Genomic DNA, 25,153 nt, shown 5'->3' on the forward strand with positions numbered 1-25,153 from the left:
CACACAGGTGCAAGGTAACGAATGCAGAACAGCCCACAGCTGCAGGCTAATGAGTAGTTAGATGTATGCTGTCCACTGATAGGCCTGGGCAGAATAAACTACAGGTGTGGAGCAGTTGATGAGTGTTAACCCCTTGTTTGCCTGTGTCCACACGGCGCCTGCATGTAGGTAGCATGCGACATGCGTCGTCCGTGTCGTCACGGTACGCGTCACGGAGACAGAGCCTAGGGCCGGTCCTTGGTGTACTTTCTTTCCAAGTGGTGCGGCGCCTGCGCGTAGGTTGGAGCTGACAGGCGTCACCCGTGACGTCGCGGGGTGCCTCAGGGATGCGGGGCCTGAGCCCGATCCTGACATTTTTTAAAGGAACAACCTACGTTGACTAAACTCCATTTTTTTTACAGGATTAGAACCAGGAGATCCTGCAGAGCTGGACCACACTATTTTGAACTCTGAGGACCACCAAGTTCCAGCGATACTTATTGGTGAAGTTACCGGTATTAATTCCTGATTTTGAAAGGGGATTTAAATGGGCATCCAATAGGAAGTCACAATTGATAATGATACAGTTTCCTAGTAGCCCGAGATCTAGCAACTATTTTGTTTCCCCTGAGGGAGATTTAAACCTGGTAACTTCACTGGTATATATCTCGGGAACCAGTGGGGTTCCCAGACCTGAACATAGTGTGGTTTGGCTAAGGTGGACCCCCCGGTTCTGACCGTAAAAGAAATGGACACTAAAAAAAACAAGTAGGAGGAACTGTAACTTTGATTATATGAGTTAATCTCATGTGTTCTGGGGAGGGATTATTAAAGCAAAGAGGAATTTTAAACATGTGTAGCACCCTTGTGGGATCCTAATTCATCTAAGGGGTTAACAGGGAGTTAGAGAATTAATCCTAGTAATGGCCCTTAGATTATATGTTGCAAGTAGCTAGGATGCAAATGTTGCAAAGTAATTAAGATAGGTGTTTAGCCACTCCTTGTTTCTAGAACATGCTGGATGGGTCACATTATCTAGGGTGACTCAGTATAGGCTAAGCCGCCCTTCTTCTGCCCAGTTACAGGGGAAGGGAGTGGAAGATTTAAAAATATGCCGCCCTTAGGCATTTACCTGGTGCCGCCCTCCTCCTCCAGCTTAATTGAACGCTGCCCCGTCGCGTTGCCATGGCAATGCGACACCATGTTGCCGGCCGCGCATGGTGGTAAGGGCCGATCACGAATGCGAGGCTGGCAAGCACCAATTGCATATTCGAACGAGCAGCTGACAAGTGCCGATCATGCGCGGGCAGCAAGCACCGATGTATGCCGCCCCAAAATTTTGCCGCCCTATGCCTGGCCCTAATGGGATGTCCGCCACTGGGGATAGGGAGAAAGGGCTTAAATAGGCAGGAAGAATGGTCCCGGTGTCGGCGCCTTGTGACCTTGGGCAAGTCACTTTATCTCTCTGTGCCTCAGGCACCAAAAACATAGATTGTAAGCTCTACGGGGCAGGGACCTGTGCCTGCAAAATGTCTCTGTAAAGCACTGCGTACAATTAGCAGCGCTATACAAGAACATGCTATTATTATTATTAACCCACCCTCAGATCCCAGGAGGACCCTCACCTGTAAATACGTAAGTAGTTATGTAACTAGAAGCCCCTTTGTTATTTCCAGTGAGGGAAAATTCACAATCAGCGTGTCCTACCCACAATAGGGGATGGCAAGGCATGCCATCATAGGTTCCTTAGGCTAAGGTCCCGTTGCACGCGTCCGCACGGCTGGCTTGCTTGCCGGCGGCGCGTGCAACTCGCTGTACCGCGATCTGCGGTCTACAGGATGCTTTTCTCGGAGCGGGGGGGCGTGGCCAAACGGGTCGGGGGGGGCGCGGCCATGACGTGAGGGGCCGGAGCGGGAGGTGGGAGGATTGACTGGGAGGATTGACAGGGAGGGGGGGCGTGGCTTGAGCGGAGGGACCCGCTACTCTTCCCCCCCCTCCCTCCACGGGCTGCCACGGGCTGAAGGTAAGTAAAAAAAACACACACACGCAGGCACTCATACATACATACATACACACACACACACACACACACACACACACACACACACACACACACACACACACACACACACACACACACACACAGGCAGGCACTCACGCACTCATACACACACACACACAGACAGAGACAGGCACGCACACAGACAGGCACACACATACACACACACATACACACACTCATACACACACTCATACACACACAGACAGAGACAGGCACGCACACAGACAGGCACACACATACACACACTCATACACACACACACACACACAGACAGGCACTCAGGCACACACATACACACACACAGGCACTCAGGCACACACATATACAGACAGGCACTCACCTGCTTTCACTCCACACTCCTCCCCGCTCCCCGAAGCCTCTCCTCCTCCCGCAGCCTCCCCTCCCCATTGGCTCACAGCCACACCACGTGACGCGTCGAAGCTAGGAAACACCATTCTGTGGTGTCTCCTAGCGGCTGACGCGCCACAGCGTGTGATCAGCTGTGCAGCCAGTGGGGACCGGGACCGACTCGCGAGGATTCCCCTGCTGGTGGGGAACTCGCTACATTGCCGCCCGCGCCAACGAGCGCAGCGGGTCCCAGGCCTTAGCGATAGGTTCCTTAGAGTATCACTCCATACCTGTAGCTACCAGAAAGGATAAGTTCCCAGCTGTCCTCAAAAGAGGGGAGCAGAAGCTATGTTAGGGAGATAGCGTGTGCTTTCTCAATCATGAGCGGTGACATTCATTTAGGAAAATGCATTGACTTAAAGTGACAAGGGAAAGAATTGTGACTCTTTGGGGAATCCTACATGAGAACCCATAGAGAAGAAGTTGTTGTATAAGACCTTTCAAATAAAGTTAAATAAAAGTTCCTGGCGCCCTCAACTTATTGTTCACCACACCAGCCTGCATGGATACGAGCCCTGAAAAATAAGGTAATAGGAGCCCCTGAGCCTCACATGCACTTTAATGCACCACCATGCAGACATTGGGTCACTTTGGTATGGCACCTCTTCTGTTGGCTGAGAGAAGAGTCATTACACATGTATTTCAGCTTCAAATGAATAAGTTAAATAAGGCAGTTTCTTTGACTTATCTACAATTTGAAGAATGCCTATACAAAGCAATAATAATAACAATAATAGCATGTTCTTGTATAGCGCTGCTAGTTTTACGGAGCACTTTACATAGACATTTTTGCAGGCACAGGTCCCTGCCCTGTGGAGTTTACGATCTATGTTTTTGGTGCCTGAGGCACAGGGAGATAAAGTGACTTGCCCAAGGTCACAAGGAGCTGACACCGGTAATTGCACCAGGCTCCCCTGCGTCAAACTCAGTGCCAGTCAGTGTCAAACTCAGAAGCCACTCCTTCTCCCTGGCTGACTAATTTCAGTGAAATGTGGAAATGTTTAAATAATATTAAAATATTCAAGTTTTACCTATTCCTGGTGCATCGGCTTCTTGGTAAAAGAATTTTAGAGTTCTGCGACCTCCTATAGCGAAGAAATCATTGAAGTCCTCAATCTATTACACAAAAAAAGCAAATTGAAACAAATTTTTACCAAACGAAATGCTTAGGAAAAAATGTACAGGCATACCCCGGTTTAAGGACACTCACTTTAAGTACACTCGCGAGTAAGTACATATCGCTCAATAGGCAAACGGCAGCTCGCGCATGCGCCTGTCAGCACGCCCTGAACAGCAATACCGGCTCCCTACCTGTACCGAAGCTGTGTGCAAGCAGGGAGACTATAGAGCCTGTTACAAATGCGTTATTTACATCAGTTATGCACGTATAAGACGATTGCCGTACAGTACATGCATTGATAAGTGGAAAAAGGTAGTGCTTTATTTTAAGTACATTTTCACTTTACATACATGCTCTGGTTCCATTGCGTATGTTAATGCGGGGTATGCCTGTATTGTACAAGTTTAAAGCATAAATTCTATATACTCCAAAGCGGTTATTCATGACGTTTTTGGCCGGAAATCCAGTTAGGTAAATAAGGCTGAAAACGACACCAGAGGTGCTTCGGAGTATACAATAGTTGAAATAGATTACTTAATTTCCGCACTCTCCCCATTAAGATACCACTTAAAGATCTAGTGGACCTTCAATCCAGCATTACCAAGTTTGAATGGAACAAGAAGCGCCCAAGAGTCAAGAGAAAGGTAGTATATAGGCCTACAGAGATTAGGGAGGTAGCCCTCCCTAATCTTCTGAAATACTATCAGGCCTCCCAGCTGAGTCAGCTTCTGCTATGGAACTTTGATCCGCATTCTAGAGGATGAGTAGATATAGACAATGCTGAGTCCAAACCAGCGGACATTAAAACTCATTTATGGCTAACCAAATTCAACAGATCGCCAAATACCTTGTCCCACCCAGTGATTAGACACTCGCACACACTCTGGGACTGCCTGAAATTTAAATTCAAACTCACAACAGAGTGTTCCCCTATGATCCCGCTCTTCGACAACCCACACTTTGATCCAGGCAAAGCGACAGGTGCATTCCAAGCCTGGAGGGCTTCCGGAATTATCAAAGTAGGAGAACTGTTCTCTTTCTGTAGGCTTATCCCGTTTCCAGAACTGCAAAAAAGGAGAAACTTGCCCCCCTCTAAGATATTTAGCTACCTGCAGGTAAAACATTTTGTCACACAGATATTTGGGAGGCTGCAGGAAAAAGCTCGATATGCACTGTGGTAAAAGAGAACTCCTACAAATTACTATATCGCTGGTATATGACCGGTGTGGCGAGAACAGGGTTAATCAGGCCTAAATAAACGTATTATACCCGGCTGATTAACCCCAACTCGCATTGGGAATTAAGGGGTTAAAAGTATTTGCCCTGTTCCAGCCTTCTTAACCCCCATTTGCAGGCTATTCCCTGCCTGCTGTAACAGAAGTAAATGCAATGCCTGCTATATTCTTTTGAGACACCAGATGGAATAGTGAGCGCCGAAGCAAGCGCTGATTGAAGAAGCGTGGCTGCGGTTAGAGGTCTGTTTGAAGAATGGGTTTCCATTTCTATCTATTCAACCCCGTAACCACAAGTCAATTGAATAAGTGGCTTGCGGTTAGATTTGAAGTGGTTTGCCGATAAAATGTATCCGTACCTTGTTAGCCCCGTAACTTGAATGGCAGAAAGTCAATTGCCGTGGGAAGTGTATCAATTGACGTGAGAAGTAGGTGAACATGACTCCCACAAGCAAGCCTTTCAATTAAGGGAGCTAACTCGCGAACGGAGGCATCCAGCACCTTAATAATTGGTGTGCAAGTATAAATCAGTAAAACACAAACATACATATAAAAATTACAGTCGTGGTACACCTAGAACATGAAGTTTTAATAAAGTGTGTAATACTGTGAATTTAAAATGTACAGGCAGGAACAGTTTTTTCTGTGAGCCCGGGAAAAATCCTCTGACATGTAAATATGCTAGGGGTGAATGAGCTGAAGGTATTTTCTTTCCTGCACCTCAAAGAAGCCCCTATTTCAGCTGCACAAGACTATGCTAAAAAGTGCTTGGTGCAGACCGATGTCTCTGACTTTGGGATCGGTGCTGTACTCAGCCAAGTGGGGGAGGAGAGCATCCTGTGGTATACCTGATCCGCAAACTGCTGCCCAGGGTACTGGCTTATGCCACTATTGAAATAGTGTTTGGAGATTGTATTGGCACTCAGCAAGCTGCAGTCCTATCTATACGGTCGCCCCTTTACGGTCATCACAGATCACAATCCTCTGAGTTGGTTACAACGGGTGTCCGGGGAAAATGCCAAGCTGCTGCGCAGGAGTCTTGCCTTGCAAGAGTTCGATTTCACTATCCAGCATAAGAAAGGCAGCGAGCACGGAAATGCGGACGGACTATCCCGCAAGGGCAGTCCTGTGGACCCAGTAACCTCAATAGCTGTGCGGTCAGTCAAACCGCCATTTGGGGCGATTCAGACAGCCTGTACACTTTGAGGAGGGGAGGTGTGACGGTAAGGGGGTACCCAGGCCAGTAAATAAAGGTATTATACCCGGCTGGGTGCCCCTGAGTCATATGGTAACGGTGAAGTGTCAGCTCTGCAGCACACTGCGGGTTGAGAGCCTGTAAATGCATTAGAATTGTTTGTGTGTCCGGCTAAGGATAAGCGCTAAAATAAGCTACATTGAATGACTGCGGTCACCGTTAATGCATTGGTTCCGAGGGTTGCAACCACACGTACCACATCACTGTATTTAGGTCAATTGAATAAGTGGGATTGCGGTTAGGGTAGTTCCGTGCATTGCTATACTGAGTCACGGCCTAAACCGCAGGTTAATTGGATAAGTATGGCTGCGGTCATGTCTTCATTCAGGCCTTGCAACAATGAGTCCCAGCCAAACCGCAGATAGGGAGAAAGTTTAAACCGCAGACCACACAAAATTAGATAGCCAACTTGAGTTAAGGACATGCTGGAAAGATGAAAATTGGTGTGGGTCACAACAGTAAGGCAGCCATGGTTTATGTGTTGTTAACTTTTGGGGAAAATAGTAAATGAAAGTCCCACTCTTTTTGGGAAATAAAATTATAAAGAGCAAGGCATATACATTCAGGCCGGCAAGGCAGTGGATACATTGGGAATTAGCAAGCTCAATATATGACCGGCCATTCCAGTGAGTAACTCATGCATATCTTAAGTGTGGACTTCTAAGACACCATGCTGAGACGACTCCAGAGTGTCTAGGAAAGTCCGGACTTAAAAAGGTACCGACATTGGAAAGTGTGAAGTGGAGGGAAGTAAATATAAACAGGGTTCCCTGCCAGATGTCCGGGACAGAGGTAGACATTCTGCAGCTAGAAAAGGGGCTTGGTCAGGTATGCCAAGCGGCTCAGGTGTGAGGTTAGCGCATGACCCTTGGCATACCGTGAAGACCCTTGCCCGGCTGCAGGAACTGTGGGCATCTTTGCCATAATGTGGCGATTTGGTTCCCACGGAGTGATTGGCTGCACATTATACATATAGGACTTTTGGTGCTTTCCATAGTCCGTGCCGCCAATCGGGAGATTAGATTCATCTGAGCTACATCGTGCGGTACAAGAAATTCCATCGTAACGAAGACTTGTACCTTGCTTCAAAAGTTGGTTAGAACTAAGGATTCCCGAACGAATCCTGCAAGGACAGAATGAAAAGTTTCCTTTCGGCGAAGATACAGGGGAGGCGAGCAGCGCCCCTAGCCAAGGACTGATACACGGCTCTTTTTGCGCATCAACCCCGCTCCTGGGAATTGATGCCTAGAGACTTGATTTCTGTGGATTTCGTTCCGTGGACATTTTATTTTGTTTTTCCCCATCCCAGTAAGTGTTTATTCGTAATATTTTGTACTTCAAGCTGTGTGTGTTTCTTATGTAAATAAACTAAATTTATTTTATCTCACGTTTTGTTCAATGAAAGGATCCGGGTCATTTTTGTGTTAAAAGCACTGGTCTCCCGTGACAATTATCCATTAGGGACAGCAACTAATTCACTGCTATCCTATTTCAAGTGTATGTTTATAATGAGTGTATTGCCTACCGGGATTGGCCAAGGATCTATTAATACCAATCCTGTTCCCACCATTTTTAACTATTACTATTAAAAGGTTTTATTGTACCTAATTCATTATACTACATTGTGACTGCATTCAAAAGGGACTCTTTTTCTCTTTTGTGTAGCCGAGCCCCCTTCTTACCTCCGGTACAGGTAGAGGAGCTGCCTGGCTGATCGGGAGCCGCCTGAACTCTGTGCCGATCGGAAGGTGGGGGCAACCATCTTGTGCGCCGTGCATGCGCAATTTGATAGTGCGATGGCCATCTTGTTTCTCGCGCTTGCACAGTACAAGCGAGGTGCGCATGCGCAGTGTAAGTTGCGGCAGCCATCTTAGGTAGCTACGCAGAATACTGCGGAACTACAAGTCCCAGGATCCTCTAGAAGGAAGGGGATATGATTTGGCGCAAAACCACCCCGCAGGCAGTCGACGAAGGAGGCAGTGGAGCAGGTAGTGTCCAGGGAGCAGTGCTTCCCTGGACTAGCCCTAGTCTTGCCCCTTAGGCCCCAGCTAGGCCCTGAGTCACCACAGCTGAGTATTGCAGAGAAGGCCCCAGATAGGGATGCTTCCCCATTAGTACATAGAGGTTCTGTTGCACCGACACTGCGTACTGTGGTCTGGACCACGCTACGGGCCACATAGACATTGTGTGAGACCCTCAAGCTGGAGCACGCACCTAGTGAGGGGGATCAGGACCCTAAGGAGTGATGGGATTGTTGTTGCAGGCCCCACGACGTGGGACCTGACTGATCCTTTGATCCAACGGTGACACCTGGGTACAGGAGTGCCCAGGCAGGTATCCTAAGTGCACCAACGGCTCATAACATATTGGGGTAGCGCTTCCTCACACTTTGGGTGGGATTGTTCTGCTGACATCGGGTGTTTAGGTGAACAGGGCTCCCTCAGAACTTTGGGGGAACCACACCGGGGTGTTGGGTATTGCATTGTGATATTGTATTGTGGGTGTGCTATGGTTATAGAGTGTACAGTAAATAAGTTATATTAATTGTTAGTTGTATAGTAATTATTGAGACCTGTGAGGAGTCATCCCGCTTTCGCTGGAATCCTCATAGGTGGAGGCTCGTACCCCAGGCTCCCCAGAAGCGGAGGCTTTGGTCTCCTGTTGTAAGGAATCGGGGGGAATCGGGGGCCACGTCCCTTGCGGCGTGACCCTTTCTTACCAACTACCAGTACTGAGAAGGGATTCATTCGCAACTCTTCGTCTCCTGTCGGTGCCGGTTTCTTTTTTTGTGAAGAAAAAGGATGGATCCCTGAGACCATGCATTGACTACCAGGGCTTCAATCTCATTACTGTCAAAAAACGGTATCCCCTGCCTCTGATTTCGAAACTGTTTGATAGGCTTCAAGGGACCAAATTTTTTTCCAAGCTAGACCTCCGAGGAGCCTACAACCTCATACGTATTCGAGAAGGCGATGAATGGAAAACCGCCTTCAATACAAGAAGCGGACACTACGAGTATCTCGTGATGCCCTTTGGTTTATGCAATCTCCTGCTGTCGTTCAGGATTTTATGAATGATGTCTTCCGCGATGTCCTCAATTCCTTCGTAATTATTTACCTTGACGACATTCTAATTTTTTCTGGGAATCTTCTAGATCATGTCCAGCATACTAGACTTGTCCTCTCTCGTCTCCGTGTCAATAATCTGTGTCAATAATCTCTACGCAAAGCTCGAGAAATGTCTTTTTCATCAATCTTCTACCGCCTTCTTAGGCTATATCATTTCGGATAAAGGATTTTCGATGGACCCAGAAAAACTTAAGGCTGTTTTAGATTGGCCCTTGCCCAATTCTCTTAAGGCCATTCAGCGTTTTTTGGGCTTTTCCAATTAATATAGGAAATTCATCCGGAATTTTTCTACCACTGTGGCTCCCATCACTGCGCTTACTAAGAAGGGAGTCGACCCATCTGTGTGGCCTCCGGAGGCCGTCTCCGCCTTTGAAACAAGCTTTTGTTTCGGCACCCATCCTTCGTCATCCTGATACTAGTCTTCCGTTTACGTTAGAAGTGGACGCCTCTGATTGTGGTGCGGGTGCCATTCTCTCCCAGAGACTCTCCCCTCAAGATAAATTGCACCCATGAGGATTTTTTTCTAAAAAATTCTCCCCTGCTGAAAAGAACTATGATGTCAGCAATAGATAACTCCTGGCTATCAAGATGGCTTTACAGGAGTGGAGACACCTCCTGGAAGGCTCCCGCAAACCAATTGCTATTTTGACAGATCATAAGAATCTTCTCTATATCGAAAGTGCACGTCGAATAGGATCTCGTCAAGCCCGCTGGGCACTTTTTTTCAAGATTTAATTATACTCTATCGTACATCCCCGGCACGAAGAACATAAAAGCTGATGCCTTGTCCAGACAATTTTCCCCTGAGGAAAATTCAGAAGAAATCCCAGAAACAATTGTACCTTCGAAATGCATAGTCTCCGCCAACTCTTTTGATATTCTTGAAAGGATCGTAGAAGCCCAGTCACAGATTCCGAGTGGTCTAGAGGAACCGGAAGGAACTCTTTATGCCACCCCCAAGTTTCGTCAGAAGATCTTGGAATGGGGTCACTCTGTCCAGTCAGCCGGCCATCCCGGCTTCAAGAGAACTTTGGATCTCATTAAGCGCACCTTTTGCTGGCCTAATATGGCAAAACTCATTCACGAATTTACAAGCGCTTGTCCAGTTTGTGCACAGAACAAGACTCTTCATCAAAAGCCTTCCGGGTTACTCATGCCTCTTCCAGTACCTGAGCGTCCATGGTCACATATTTCAATGGATTTTATTGTAGATCTTCCGCCCTCCAGAGGTATGACTACCATTTTGGTCATAGTAGACCGATTTTCGAAACAGGACCATTTTGTTCCCCTCAAGTGTCTCTCCTTCTCTCCCAGCCTGGCAGATATTTTTACCAAAGAAGTCTTTCGTATCCACGGGATCCCTATGTCCATAGTTTCTGACCGAGGATCGCAATTCATATCAAGGTTTTGGCGTGCTTTCTCCAAGAGGCTTGGTATGGCCTTATCCTTCTCTTCAGGCTATCATCCCCAAACTAATGGGCAAACTGAGAGACTTAATCAAAGCCTTGAACAGTATCTACGATGCTTTGTTTCTGATACCCAAGATAATTGGGTTGATCTGTTACCATGGGCGGAATTTGCTTCCAATTCTCTCCGTAATGAATCTACGTTTTTCGTGAATTACAGCTTTCATCCAAGTCGGCTTCCAATCTCCAACACTCCCTCAGGATTGCCAGCAGCCGATGAACGGGTAACCACGCTAGAGAACTCATGGATCAAGATCCAATCCGCACTCCTTAGGGCAGCTCTGAGGTTCAAATCTCAAGCAGATCGTCGTCGGCAACAGGCTCCCAATTACAAGCCAGGGGACCGAGTCTGACTTTCAGCAAAGAATATAAGACTGAAGACTCCTACCCCGAAATTGGCGCCTAGGTTTTTGGGGCCTTTCTTAATTCAGGAACAAATCAATCCTGTCATGTTCCGCTTACAGTTGCCTTCATCCATGAACATTCCCAATGCGTTCCATGTATCCCTGCTCAAGCCTTACGTTCAGAGCAATCGCTTCTCTGCAAAAGCCCGTAAACCCAACCCTGTTACGGTCCAAGGACACTCTGAATTCGAGGTACAGTCCATTGTGGATTCCCGTATATCCAGGGGAAAAGTACAGTTCCTTGTACATTGGAAGGGCTATGGTCCAGAAGAGCGTTCCTGGATATCAAGGGAAGACATTCATGCTCCAGCTCTACTCGATCGCTTCCACAAAAAATTTCCACAGAAGCCTTGGATGGATCGTCCTGAGGTCGATCATGAAGGGGGGGTACTGTAAGGAATCAGGGGCCACATCCCTTGTGGCGTGACCCCTCCTTACCCACTACCAGTACTGCAGCGGCTGCTGCCCCTGCCCCCCGTCACTACCCATGCCACCGCCCAGTGCATACCTTGAACTCTGCCGTCGCCATCTTGGATTCTGGCACTGGTGATACAGACTCTCAGCTGTGCTCTACTACTTCCTGGTCTCTGAGCCACTCACGAGCAGCTCCTCGACACGCCTCCGCCATGCCCCTCGTCCAGATTGGTCACTGTCGCTTTAAATATCCTGCTTTGCCTTCACTTCCTTGCTCTGCATAGCTCCTTGCTACCTGTGTTGCCTGGAACCTGTGTCGTGCTCTCTTGTGTTTATTCCTTACAGCTACTGACCCGGCTCGTCTGAATACCCCCTCTGGCTCCTGAACTCGACTTTCCTACAGACTACTCTAACCTCTAAGACCCTCGGACTCTGCTACGGATTTTGACTACAGAACTTTCTATATCCTCGGACTCGTCAAGTACTTGACCATTCTTTATCTACATCCAGGCCTAGCTACGCTACTACGCCACATCCCGGACGCGCCAGTAAGAGGGGACTTACCCTGTTCAGAAAACTTGCCTCTAATCCAGCAGTGTACTGGTTAATTGACCAGCACCTGGCTGATTAGAGGTGTTAGAAAAAGCCTGCCTCAGAGACAGGAAGTAAGACTCCTTAGCTCACATGTGAGCTGAACTAGGAAACAGAGCAGAGGTTCCTGAGTCTCCCAGGTGAGACTGACCGAGAGAACACAGATGTCTGGAGCTGACAAATAAGACTTCTAAAACTGGATGCTGATTATCCGGAGAAAAGGCAGCAACCCAGCAAACAGATAAGACTTTATTTTCCAATGACTTTTGTCTATATATATCTATATGACTTGGGCTGATGAATAGCTTTTGTAGCCACCCAGTTAAAAGGGCTGGAATATAAGGATACATATATGCCAAAGTGGAGCAGGTTTTGTTTGGCTCACTATTTCTCTTATGTTGCTTTTTGCTGTGTTTAAAGCGACAGGCACAATAAAATCCTTATTTAATTTCACCTTAACAAGTCTCCCTTGCATACCTCTGCGCACGTCCTCCTACATATGGTGTCAGAATCGGGACTGAGGTGGCCTTTGAAGTTAAAAGGGGCCCCGGAGATTGCCTGTGAAATTTTTTTTTGTGCTTTTTGCCTACAAACAGCCTGAGCAACATAAACAAAGAATCTCATGCAGCAGAGACCAGAGTTAAAGGGATACACACCCAGGCAGGAAATCTACACTGCACTGAAACCCACACAACCACAGATGGACTCTTTTCCCCGATTCCAAGAGGAGAGAGAGACTGTACTGAAGCAGGTAAACCTTATTTGCCTATCACAATAAAGTGTAATATGGTCATTGAAATAGGGGTTTTGCCTTCCAGCCGTAGTCAGGGTTCAAAAAGTTAGCCCTTAAAAGGGATAGGCGTTTGTTGTTTTCAAATGTTTCGCTGAAGCAGTGAATACAGATGGTGACCCACGAGCGATACTGATTCTGCAAGTAAAGGCTGCCACACCGCATAGGACTACTAGCTATGAATGGAGTATATGCAGAAAAGTGTGAAAATTGATGCAAGACTGTGCTGAAGCAGGGGAATTTTCAGTAAACAAGTGCTGAGGGTAAAATTGTCCTACTGGGGAAAAAGGAATTGATGAGCTGTGTAAAAGGTATCCCAAAGTGTGAAGAGTGAATGCCATAATACCCAAAGTTGAGACTGAAAATTACTGAACTCAAGCAGAAAACCACATTATATGGCTGAAGCGGAGGGATTGCACCTATCAACTGCACATCCAGTATACCTAATGAGAGATTACACCTAGCAAGTAAATGGTGTAAAGCAAATAGAAGTTTTTACCTAGCAACTGCACATCCAGTATACCCAATGAGAGATTACACCTAGCAAGTAAATGCTGTAAAGCAAATAGAAGTTTTTACCTAGCAACTGCACATCCAGTATACCTAATGAGAGAGAATGCGTGCAGAGTACTGCTGATATTCTAAAACTTACCCAAGAAAAAGTCTACAGAGATGCCTGTGAGAGCTACGACCTCTACAAGCAAAATATGCCCACCTGTAGGACTACCACAATTGGGGGTTCTAGCAAATACAGTGGCAACAGCTGCAATATCGCCTCCTGAGGTCAGGAAGAAAATTACACCTGATAGCCCCAAAATGGAGGACAAGATGCAGCATTCCTGTAATGAACCCTACCCCACGGAAGAGTGGCCCTTCCAGTCCAATAAAGAGGAAGACATCTCTTACGGGGGAACCCGAACCGAGTCACAGCCTCAAAACACCCCAAGAATGGTGGGGGTGCCTGAACTCGGCACGAACCGAAAAGACCGCTCCCTTTGACGAATATGATCAGCAGGAGAAAGAGCGGGAGCAGTGGATCACCGAATATTTCCGTCAGCTATTACAGTTGCAAGAAAAGCCGGGTGGATCCAGTGACGCTGCTAAAATTTCAAATGAAGATAGAGAACCCAGTATCCCTGAAGGGACGGTGTCATCCAAAACAAAAAAGCTGTGTGTGCTGTGCACGCGCATAGTAAGTGAAACTTCTTTGACTTTTGTCACAGAAATTGACTTATAACGCGCGTGCTCGGCACACATGTGTCAGTCAGTGTATGTGTCAGTGTGTCAGTCAGTGAGTATGTATGTGTGTTTGTTTGTGTGTGTGTCAGTCAGTGTATGTACCTGTGCCCTTTCAGTGTATGTATCTGTACCGGTCAGTGTGTGTATGTGTGTCGGTCAGTGTGTGTATTTGTGTCAGTCAGTGTGTGTATTTGTGTCAGTCAGTGTGTGCATGTGTGTCAGTCAATGTGTGTGTGTGTGTGTGTGTCAGTCAATGTGTGTGTGTGTGTGTCAGTCAGTCAATGTGTGTGTGTGTGTGTGTGTGTGTCAGTCAGTGTGTGTGTGTGTCAGTCAGTGTGTGTGTGTGTGTGTGTGTGTGTCAGTCAGTGTGTGTGTGTCTGTCAGTCAATGTGTGTGTGTGTGTGTCAGTGTATGTCTCTCTCTGTGTTGTGTGAATGTCTCTCTGTGTCGGTCAGTGTGTGTATGTGTGTCAGTCAGTGAGTGTATGTGTGTCAGTCAGTGTGCGTGCGTATGTGTGTCAGTCAGTGTGCGTGCGTACAGTATGTGTGACAGTCAGTGTGCGTGCGCGTGCGTCAAAGTGTGCATGCGTCAGTGTGTGTGTATGTGTTTATTGGCAGCAGTACCAGCATCATGAATGTTGAGCGGGTGGGGGAGCTCACAGTGGGGGGGAAGGAATAGGCACATTCAGGGGCGGTGTTCGGTACATCACTGGGGTGTGCGTGCGTGCGTCAGTGTGTGTCAGAGTGTGCGCGTGCGTGCGTCAGAGTGTGTGTGCGTGCGTCAGAGTGTGTGTGTGCGTCAGAGTGTGCGTGCGTCAGAGTAAGTGTGTGTGTGTGTCAGTCAGTGTGTGTGTGTGTGTCAGTCAGTGTGTGTGTGTCAGTCAATGTGTGTATGTCAGTGTGTGTGTGTCTGTCAGTGTATGTGTATCTCTCTGTGTGTACACACCGTATGTCTCTCTGTCTGTGTCCTGCCCCCTCTCTCCTGACTCCCCCCACCCCCGGCGGAGCTGCGGACCCGGGGGGCTCAGTCTGAGTTTTCTGAGCAGATACCCCCTCACCCCCCGGCGGCGCGCTCAAGCTCCCCCCTTCCCCACCCCCCGGCGGCGCGCTCAAGCTCCCCCCTTCCCCACAACCCGGCGGCGCGCTCAAGCTCCCCCTTCCCCACCCCCCGGCGGCGCGCTCAAACCCCCCCATTCCCAGGATGTTAGGAGCGGCGCGTCCATCGGCATGGCAGTGGGCGGAGAACAGCGCCGCTGCCAGCCGCTTCTGCGCATGCGTGGCGCGCTCAAGCTCCCCCCTTCCCCACCCCCCGGCGGCGTGCTCAAACCACCCTATTCCCAGGCTGTTACGAGCGGCGGCGCCGGCGGCAGCAGCAGCCTCCCTCCTCCTGTCCATCGGCATGGCAGCGGGCGGGGAACGGCGCCGCTGCCAGCTGCTTCTGCACATGCGTGGCGCGCGGCATGGCAGCGGGCGGTGAACGGCGCCAGTTTTAGGAGGGTGAGGCGTGTGTGGGAGGGTGAGGGGTGTGTGGGAGGGTGAGGGGTGCGGCGGCGATTAGGAGCGGCGCCGGCATCTATCGCCGCCGCCACATGTGACAGGGGGCGTGTGAGCGGAGTGGCGTCCATTACGTGACGTCATTTCCGTTTCACATTTCGCACCCCATCTATCCAGTTGTATCCCATCAGAGGTGCCACTAAAGAAGTTTCACTTCAAAAAGGCGAAAAAAGAAAAAGAAAAGCGGTTCTTCATGTACCGTGGAAGGAACAGACACGTCCGCAGATCCTGTGGAGAAAAAGGGGGACCGAGTTGCCCTGCAGCCTAGAGAAAATGGAGAATTCTTCCCGCGGATAACCGAATATCCAGAGGGCCCAAGGCAGAAGTCGTGTACCCCAAAGAAGTGTCAGTCCGGTGCCAACAGTGGGGAACCCTCAACCAACCATCCCAGGGAAGCGGAGCCGGAACCAGTGAGTGTCGATCCCTTGGCCAGCCCTGAAGATGCCCTGAAAAATGCCAGGCATGACTGTGATATGCTCCGTGAACAATTGAAACAAAAGAAAGATGGTTACACAAAGCTACAGAAAAATAACGTGAAGCTACAGAAAGATGTACTCACAATTTACTCTTTGGCCAGGACAGAATTGGACAATCTCAAGACTGAGCTAGATACTGCAAACGCTACTATTTCCGCCATGGATGAAAAGCAGAGCCAATCTGATAAAATGATGGCTAAGCTAAAGCGGAAGTATGAGGAGGCACTGAAGCAGATGACAGTCTTTCAGTAAGAGGTTCATACTCTTCGCGTAGAGCTGAATGCCTCACAACAGGAGGTCAACAGTGTCCGGACAGAGATGGACGTATCTTAGAAAGAGGTTCATACACTCCGCAGAGCACTGGATGCCTCACATCATGAGACCAACAGTTGCCGCACAGACCTGGAAGTCTCCAGAAAGGAACTACACAGTCTCACTGAGGAGCTGGACATTTCTAAAGAAATTATTGTCAATCTTAATACAGATCTCAAAGTCTCTCAGAAGGAGCTTCAGACCCTCAACCTAGAGAAGGAAGTCTCACGCCAGGAGACTGTCATTCTCAAAGCAGATGTGTGTAAATGGAAGGAGGACTGAGAAAACGTAAAACTGAAAGAAGAAAATTCTCATTTGACAATCTACATCAAGGAAAAGAATGAAAAGCTGCACGAGCTTAAAGAAATAAATAGACTTTTGGAAGGTGAGAAGTTTGAAGCAGAGCACCGACTGCAGAACCAACTGCAAGGTCTGCGTACGCACCTCCAGAAGGCCGAGGAGAAGCAGCAAACTCTGCAGGAAGTCAATCTGCAGGCTGCTAAAGAAGTACAAGTGCTGCAGGAACGTCTGATTACCCAGTATGTCCCCGCAAAGCAGCATGAGAAACTGAAGGCTACCCAGAGCATCACCAAAGCATCGCTAGAGGCCAAGCTTAAAACCCAGGTGACTCGGCACAAAAGGGAGCACAAGAGGGTCCAGAAACTGAGACAAGTAAATGTGGCCCGAGCAAAGAAATTCAGAGTGCTTCACAATACAATGAAAATGTGGAAGCAAGCTCAGAGAAAGCAAAGTGTGCAGATAAATTCCCTGAGAAGAGACTTGCAAGACGCACTCAAAAAACAGGGATCTCTCGCGGATGAGATTACAGTTCTACAAGGAAAAGTATTGACCCTGACTAAGCGTCAGTATCCCACAGCCACAAAAACCCATGAAGACAAAGGTACAGTGAGAGCTGGGAATACCGCTCGTCTGAAAAACAAGGTTACAAAATTTGAACCACCTAAACAAGCACAAGCAAAACCTTCAGCCACCCAACAGGCAACAAAAAAAGGTACACGTGCTGAATCAAAACCAGAAGAATCCATAGCTAATGAAGCTGAAAAGATGGGACATTCTCTGGAAGTGGATGTGGAATTGCAACTTAATCCCAAAGAAGCCGAACTGGTGACTACATTGAATGGGAAAAGTGCAGGAAGACAGCTTCAAGAACTGAGGGCTCAAGTGGCTGTTCTTGGGCGCTCTTGTGATACCAGGAAATGGACATTTGGTGCTAAAGTGGAGCACATGGGAAGGATGGCTATAGAGAGTGATTTGCATAGGCGCTCTGCGACTGTCGCCATACAGTCTGCCTACAAAAAGAGGAGTGCCCGATACAGGGGAAAGCTAAAGACCACGTGGTCAGTAGAAAGACTGTACTTGGAGAAAGTTCTCGAGCGACTGAGGACTGCTGATCTCAAGCACCTTCTGGAGGAGACACTACTAAACTGGAGGAAGGGCTCCAATCCCAGCAGGACTGAGGGTTCTCCTCCATCCACTCTCATTCAAGTCACAGAGATATCTCGAATGAGAGTGGAAGGATGGGCTTTGGCCGTGGCAAGCCCGAGCTTCCCACAAACAGGGGAGGTATGTAACAGTAGACTTACCCTGTTCAGAAAACTTGCCTCTAATCCAGCAGTGTACTGGTTAATTGACCAGCACCTGGCTGATTAGAGGTGTTAGAAAAAGCCTGCCTCTGAGACAGGAAGTAAGACTCCTTAGCTCACATGTGAGCAGAACAAGGAAACAGAGCAGAGGTTCCTGAGTCTCCTAGGTGAGACTGACCGAGAGAACACAGATGTCTGGAGCTGACAAATAAGACTTCTAAACCTGGATGCTGATTATCCGGAGAAAAAGCAGCAACCCAGCAAACAGATAAGACTTTATTTTCCAATGACTGTTGTCTATATATATATATATATCTATATGACTTGGGCTGATGAATAGCTTTTGTAGCCACCCAGTTAAAAGGGCTGGAATATAAGGATACATATATGCCAAAGTGGGAGCAGGTTTTGTTTGGCTCACTATTTCTCTTATGTTGCTTTTTGCTGTGTTTAAAGCGACAGGCACAATAAAAGCCTTATTTAATTTCACCTTAACAAGTCTCCCTTGCATACCTCTGCGCACATCCTCCTACACGCCCCCTCTGCTGTCGGTGCGTATACTCTACATCCCACCTCAGTACAGGGGACTGTCTGGTCCGCGGGCTGCACAGCGTGACACCTGTGAGCCTCACAGGTAACAACAGCACGCGAAATCGCCCGCAGTTTCCCATAGGCATAGGGAAAGGGAGTTACATTTGTTACTCTATAAATCTAAATCAGGAGGTCTAGCTCTCCCGAATTTACAAAAGTATTATAGAGCAGCTCAATTGGGGCAATTAATTAGTTGGCATACAAATCCAACAGATAAGCGACGGGTAGAGCTAGAAAATTTGATTTGCTCCCCATGTCAAATTAAGAATATAATTTGGCGTAACAAAAAGTCTAGACCAGCTGGGATCCACAGGAATCCAGTGATATCAGTGATATCTGTTGCCTGCAATCTCTGGGACTCTCTTAAATCCAGGTTCCAGTTAACTAGCCTCCCCTCCCAAATGCAACCTCTGTTTACGGACCCCTCCCTTCCTTTCTATATGGGTAACCAGCAAGCCAACCCTTGGACTCAGAAAGGCCTCTCGAGAGTCAGCAATATTCTTGTCCGTGGGAAGGTGCCCTCCTTTGCTTTTTTACAATCTAGTTATGATATTCCCTCCTCTGAATTGTTTAGATTTCTCCAGATCAGACACTATATTCAATCTATGTACAAATCAAATCGATCCCACGATCTTACTTTGTTCGAGGATTGGTGTTTACACCAGTCACTTACAAAGGGTATTATCTCCACACTATACCATAACCTGGCTCCCATTAAAAGCAACCAAACTGCTGATAAATATATGATCTCCTGGGAGAAGGATTTAAATACTAATTTAGATCTGGATATATGGGAAGATATATAGGAGGCAGTCACGGGAGACAAGCACTTTTAACACCAAATCACCCGGATCCTTTGATTGAGCAAAGCAAGAGATAAAATAAATTGTGATTTATTTACAGAATGAACACAAACACACATTGGTTTACAATTACACTATAAATATACTTACTGGGATGGGGCAAACGAAGAACTTCTTCCCAAAACGAAATCTTGGAAACAAATGTCTCTAGGAGCAATTTCCCAGGAGCGGGAGTTGCTCGCAAACAGAGCTGGAAATAGTGTTTGGTCAGAGGCGCCAGTCGCAACAACTGTGTACTCCGCCGAAACTGCTTTTTTCTTTCTGCTGCTGTACTATTGGATCTGGGAACACCAGTTCTTACGAAATCTTTAAGCTTGTTACGAATCTTGTAGAATTTTATAACTGTAAATGGAACTGGTTCCCGATGGGCTGCAGGGATTCTTATGCAGTACAAAACCCTATCCTTGACCCGTGCAGCCAATCTCCACAGTGGGAATAATGTTCCCCACCTATCCTGGAGTTGCCAATACTTTGGAAACCTGGCAGAGGGGCTTCTCATTCTGCAAAGGGCATGTGCAAACCTCGCACCTTTGCCTCTTAGCATATGAAACCAAGCCCCCTTACCTGGCGACGCCGAGTCTGGGCTAGCCCCCATTTGCTAACCTGCTCGGACATTATACTAGGATGGGGGTACTTGAGGATCCCCTCCTGACTAACACCTTGGGTGAGTGGGAGCCTTTCAACTACGGACTTTTTCCAGACATCTTGGCCTCGAACCAGCGAGCTGCTTTACAAGTCCAGGGGTTGAATATGCCCCATTACCTTGCAGGAATGTCCTGCCATACATTTCTAAACGACAGTACTTGTAAATTAACTGTTCCCTCTGTTCCGGGCGCCTGAATGAAAATCCCAACATGCCTAACATCTTTGTACAATTAAAATAGGGGGACTTTAATTCATCAATTTTTATATAACTTTATAAAAATTGAGCTATATACTTTTTCATGATTTTACCCTAATAGCGCACACAGCAAATCTCAGCGCTCTGGCAGCTTCCTAGCGAAAGGTAGCAAAACGCCACCTGCTAGGTTTTAAAACCATTTTTCCTTTCACGCGCTTACACGCAAACACTGCCACAGTTATACACATAATCTTAAAATTACTTTACTCTGAACCCCCCCTGGTTCTGGGGTTCTCGGGCATATACAGGGGGACCTGAATGTAATTCATTCCCGTGCCCGGTCTTACTAATCTTGTCTGTGCTGAAGCCGGGATATGTCCGCTGCTTAACACTCCTGGAATAATAAGACACACATATACAGTTTTATCACAAAACACAGTGTTTCTGCCATTATTGGGATGCAGAGCTGACATTTTACAATTCCCCAATATGGCTCAGGGGCACCCAGCCAGGCCAAATACCTTTATTAATGGCCTGGGTACCCCTTCACTGTCACAGAGGCTGCCTCCAAAAACTCATTGTGTTGTGATCAAGGAGAATATCTACAAACTAATATTCAGATGGTACATGACACCTATCAGACTACATTCTTTTTTCCCAGGTGTCTCCCCATTGTGCTGGCGTAATTGCAGTGATATGGGGAGTATACTGCGTATATTCTGGTCATGCCCTAAAATTGAACCACTATGGAGGGAAGTGTTTGCCTTGATATATAGGATCCTGGGGATCAATGTTCCCCATGATCCAGCATGTACATTACTAGGGAAACCAATGGAAACCAAAATAAAAGGGAAGCCAAAATAATTTTCCAAATTGCCACTAGGTGCACTATCGCCAAGAATTGGAAACAATCGGCCCTCCATATACACCAAATAAACAATAAAAATTGGCACATAGTGTATATGGAAAAACTCTCTGCCTATCTAATGGCTCCACCTCACATTTCTCAGTGACTTGGGCCCCTTGGTTCCAACATGTGGGTATATCTCCACATTTAGATTAATATACTTTGAACGTTGTGATCTATATTGTATCAAAACTGTATTTTATGTGTACAAATGCTGTATTCTCCCCTCTTCCCCTAATTCCCCCCCAATTGTGATTTAACCAGATTATACGTATAAATGAACCCCCTTTTTTTTCTCTGAATCCCCTTCCCTAAATTTTGAAAATTAATAAAATCTTAAGTAACAAAAAAAAAAGCATTGATGTGCTTTTTAAATTTTTTGACCAAAATTAGGATTCCTCTTATTGAAGCTTCCTGTCTCACAATTAAATGTTAACATTATATAAAACATTAACTTACAGAGTGGCCATCCAATATTAATTCTTCAACAGTTGCAGGATCCAAAGCAAGCTGGTCCGCCAAGATTTCAAATATGTACCTATACGCAGCGTTTATTTTCATTTTACGTTGTTCTCTTGCTTCTCTATATCTGGCCTGAAATATACAATTATGTGAAATGTGCTGCATTATACAATGTTTAATTAACATCTATACAGTAGTATTGGTATCCATATTAATAAATACATTGGTGACATTTTAAATAATTAAAAAGATTAAAGAATATACAGTATGAAAAAAGTCTTAGGGGCTTATGCACTAAAGGTTCATTAAAAAAAAAATCACCGGGCCATTTAAATCGCCGTTTTTGTGAGCGTTGCTGTCACGGTATTCAGAAAGCATTGATTACCTGTGATAGCAAAATTTACAAAGAAGGCGAGTTGCCGGCGATGTGATAAATGCCTCCCTGAAAAGGCCTTAGACGGCGAGTTATATCTGCTGCTGAGAGCTGCTCAGAGAGAGCCGCCTCTCCCTGTGCAAATCTCCCCCGAAATGTATATATTTTTTATTTAAATGTTATTACTAGTGTAGATGAGCAGGTGGTCTCCAGAGCAGAACCGCGTTTATTTCCGGTCCGGGGACCCCTTGCTACAATACACTAGTAATAAAATGTGTATTAAAATAAGTAATAACCACTAAAACACCACCCACCCCCTGTACCCCCACATAAAATATATTATATTTTTTTCACAGGATTGATATTATAGGACGGCAGGGGTCCCCGGTTGGTCCTCGCGGGTGTCTGGGGGCCTCCAAGTGGTCCCGTGGGTGTCTGGGAGCCCACAAGTAGTCCCCGGTGGTCCTCGCGTGTGTCTGAGGGTCCCCAGGTCATCCCCACGAGGGTCTGAGGGCCATCGGGTGGTTCCCACGGGTGACTGGTGGCCCTCGGGTGGTTCCCATGGGTGTCCAGGGGCCCCACAGGGGTCCCCGTGGGTGATATTAAAGGGTATCAGCTCCAGAGACTCCCAGCATCAATCCAATGCAGAAAAAAAGCATTCTAGAGCGGCAAAAGCCTACTTACTCCTTTCAAGAGGGCTTCCCACTAAAAATTATAAAAGAAAACTTCAGCAATTCCAGAGCTTGTCAATATTGCAAAGTTGTTTTTTTTTTAAAGAAAATACGTATTGCATGATCAACACTTAATGCATAATGTATACTACAGAGATTCTTAATCAGAGGGTGTCACAACTCCAAGGCAGTTGTACTATGAACATTTGTAGAGCAAGACAAAGGGGCCTATGCAGTAAAGGTACCAAAAAAATATCGCTGAGCCATTTATATTGCCGTATTTTGGAGCGTTGCTATCACGGTATTCAGAAAGCCTTCATTACCTGTCATAGCAAAATTCCAAAAACGAGTGATTTGCTGCCTGCAATAGGATTGAGCCTCTGAGAAGACCTAACCCGGCGAAACATTTCTGCTGCAGAGAGCTGCTCAGAGAGAGCCGCCTCTGCCAGCAAAAATCTCGCCCGAAAATTAAGTTTTTTAATATACATTTTATTCCTAGTATAGATGTGCAGGGGGTCTCCGGAGCCGGAGACGAACCGCGTTGGTTTGAGGTCCGGGGCTCCACTGTTTCCAGAGATACAGGCCCCTTTATGGGGTGCCGGTATCTCCTATGCATGTAAATGTCCCGATCACGTGACAACATAAAGGGGCCTGTATCTCGGAAAGCAGGGTGTCCCCGGACATAAAACCAATGCGGTTCTACTCCGGAGACCCCCTGCACATCTACACTAAGAATTAAATGTATATAAAAAAACATTTGCTAAGCATCAATATAACACACCCCCCCTTCCTGCCCCTCCATAATGTAAAACCATGATTTATTTTTTAACATACAGGCTTAACACCCCAGGCCTACGGTTGTCCGCAGGCCCCACAATGCACCAGAGGGGGGTGCCCACAGGTGTCTGGGGGTATCTGGGTGGTCCCCGCTAGGCGCGTGTGCCTCCAGGTAATCCCCACGGGCCCCAATGGGGTCCACGGGTGGGCCCGCTAGTGTCTGGGGGTCCCTGGGTCATCCCCATAGTTGTCTGGGGGCCCTCGGGTGGTTCCCACGGGGGTCTGCGGGCCCTCAGGTGGACCCTGCGGGTTATTAACCGCTAAGGTGAAGAAGGGGTTAGGGGCCATTAGAATGTTTTTGTTATGTATGTATGCTTTCTGGCATCGGAGAACCTGCAGTATGCTGACAAGGACGACCTTCATATTGCTGTGGTAAATAGAACTGTATTTATTTAGTGTATTTATGCTGGTTAATGTTGTGTTTAATGGCCAAATAATCTATTATCCATATCTGGATAATAGTTATTTTGCCCATTACTGTGTGTTTGTTGGGGGGGGTATTTTTTTAAATGTAGACCCATGTTTTATTTGTTGACATACAGGGTTGGTACCTTAGGTCTGCGGGGACCTATGGAGACCAACTGAGGACCCCCGGACGCCCACGGGTACCACCTGCAGGGAAGAACCAGGGGCCCCACAGCTGTGGGGATGACCCGGGGACCCCCAGGCACTCGCAGGCCCACCCGTTGACCCCATTGGGGCCCACGGTGACCCGCGGGGACCACCCGGAGACCCCCAGACACCTGTGGGCACCCCTCTCTGGTGCACTGTGGGACCTGCGGACACCCGTCGGGCCCACCGGGGAATACCGTAGGCCTGGGGTATTAAGTCTGTATGTTAAAAAATAAAACCTATCAGTACAAATTAAATTTCTGTGAACAGTAGAAGCTGCCTCATCTGTGCTTTACATAGCTGACTTTGATGTTCCATTGCAATTGATGCCTCAGTACCTACATGCTACAAACCTTTCTAACGCACAGGGTGGACAGAGGACATCCTCTATAACAAATGTTTCACCCCAAGGTTATTTGAGGTCAAAGTACTGGTGCTAGCTGTACAGATATACCTATCTACGCTCAGGGGTCTGTATCTATAGGGACCGTATACAGTGTCATTGGCCCTAAGTATTTACCTTAGCAGGTCCATCTCAGCGTACCTGATTTTGATAGATATATACAGTGTTCGACAAACCTATACATTTGGACGCCCCGGGCGAGTGGATTTAACATCGTGGCGAGCTCCTATTGGCCCAAGCAGCACACGTGTGGTATTAGGTGGCGAGTATATTTTTTTGTTCGGGTAGTCGATTTTTTGGTGACTTGTCGACCACTGGATATATACACCTACCTTGATCACTGCTGAAGATCCCCTATAGGTTACCTGAGCTCAAGTCAGAAACACCATTGCCCACAGTTACACAGAGAGCACTCAGCTGAGCTCTGATCACATTTGTTTATTGCTGGTTGAATTGTGGTATACCAATATAATATAAATGTGACACCATAATTACCCACCGGCAACTGTAAATCCAATCACTCTATTTTCTTTACCTTGGTTTATTAGGTCACTTGTCCC

General features: G+C 47.1%; 1 protein-coding gene across 4 annotated transcripts in view; it reads right to left on the reverse strand.

Annotated features, from left to right (window-relative positions):
- The window catches only part of DNAH8 (dynein axonemal heavy chain 8), a 1,091,167-nt gene that overhangs the window by 1,031,850 nt on the left and 34,164 nt on the right, over positions 1-25,153 (reverse strand). For 3 of the 4 annotated variants that reach the window (XM_075598772.1, XM_075598771.1, XM_075598769.1), the window contains exons 3-4: positions 21,695-21,829; positions 3,481-3,565 (exon numbers count right to left, since the gene is read on the reverse strand). In XM_075598772.1, the coding sequence (XP_075454887.1) occupies positions 3,481-3,565; positions 21,695-21,829 (220 nt within the window). The remainder of the gene's footprint in view (positions 1-3,480; positions 3,566-21,694; positions 21,830-25,153) is intronic. The other variant, XM_075598773.1, reaches the window with a different exon arrangement.

Source organism: Ascaphus truei, chromosome 4 (genome assembly GCF_040206685.1).
Source record: "Ascaphus truei isolate aAscTru1 chromosome 4, aAscTru1.hap1, whole genome shotgun sequence".
Lineage (NCBI taxonomy): Eukaryota > Metazoa > Chordata > Amphibia > Anura > Ascaphidae > Ascaphus > Ascaphus truei.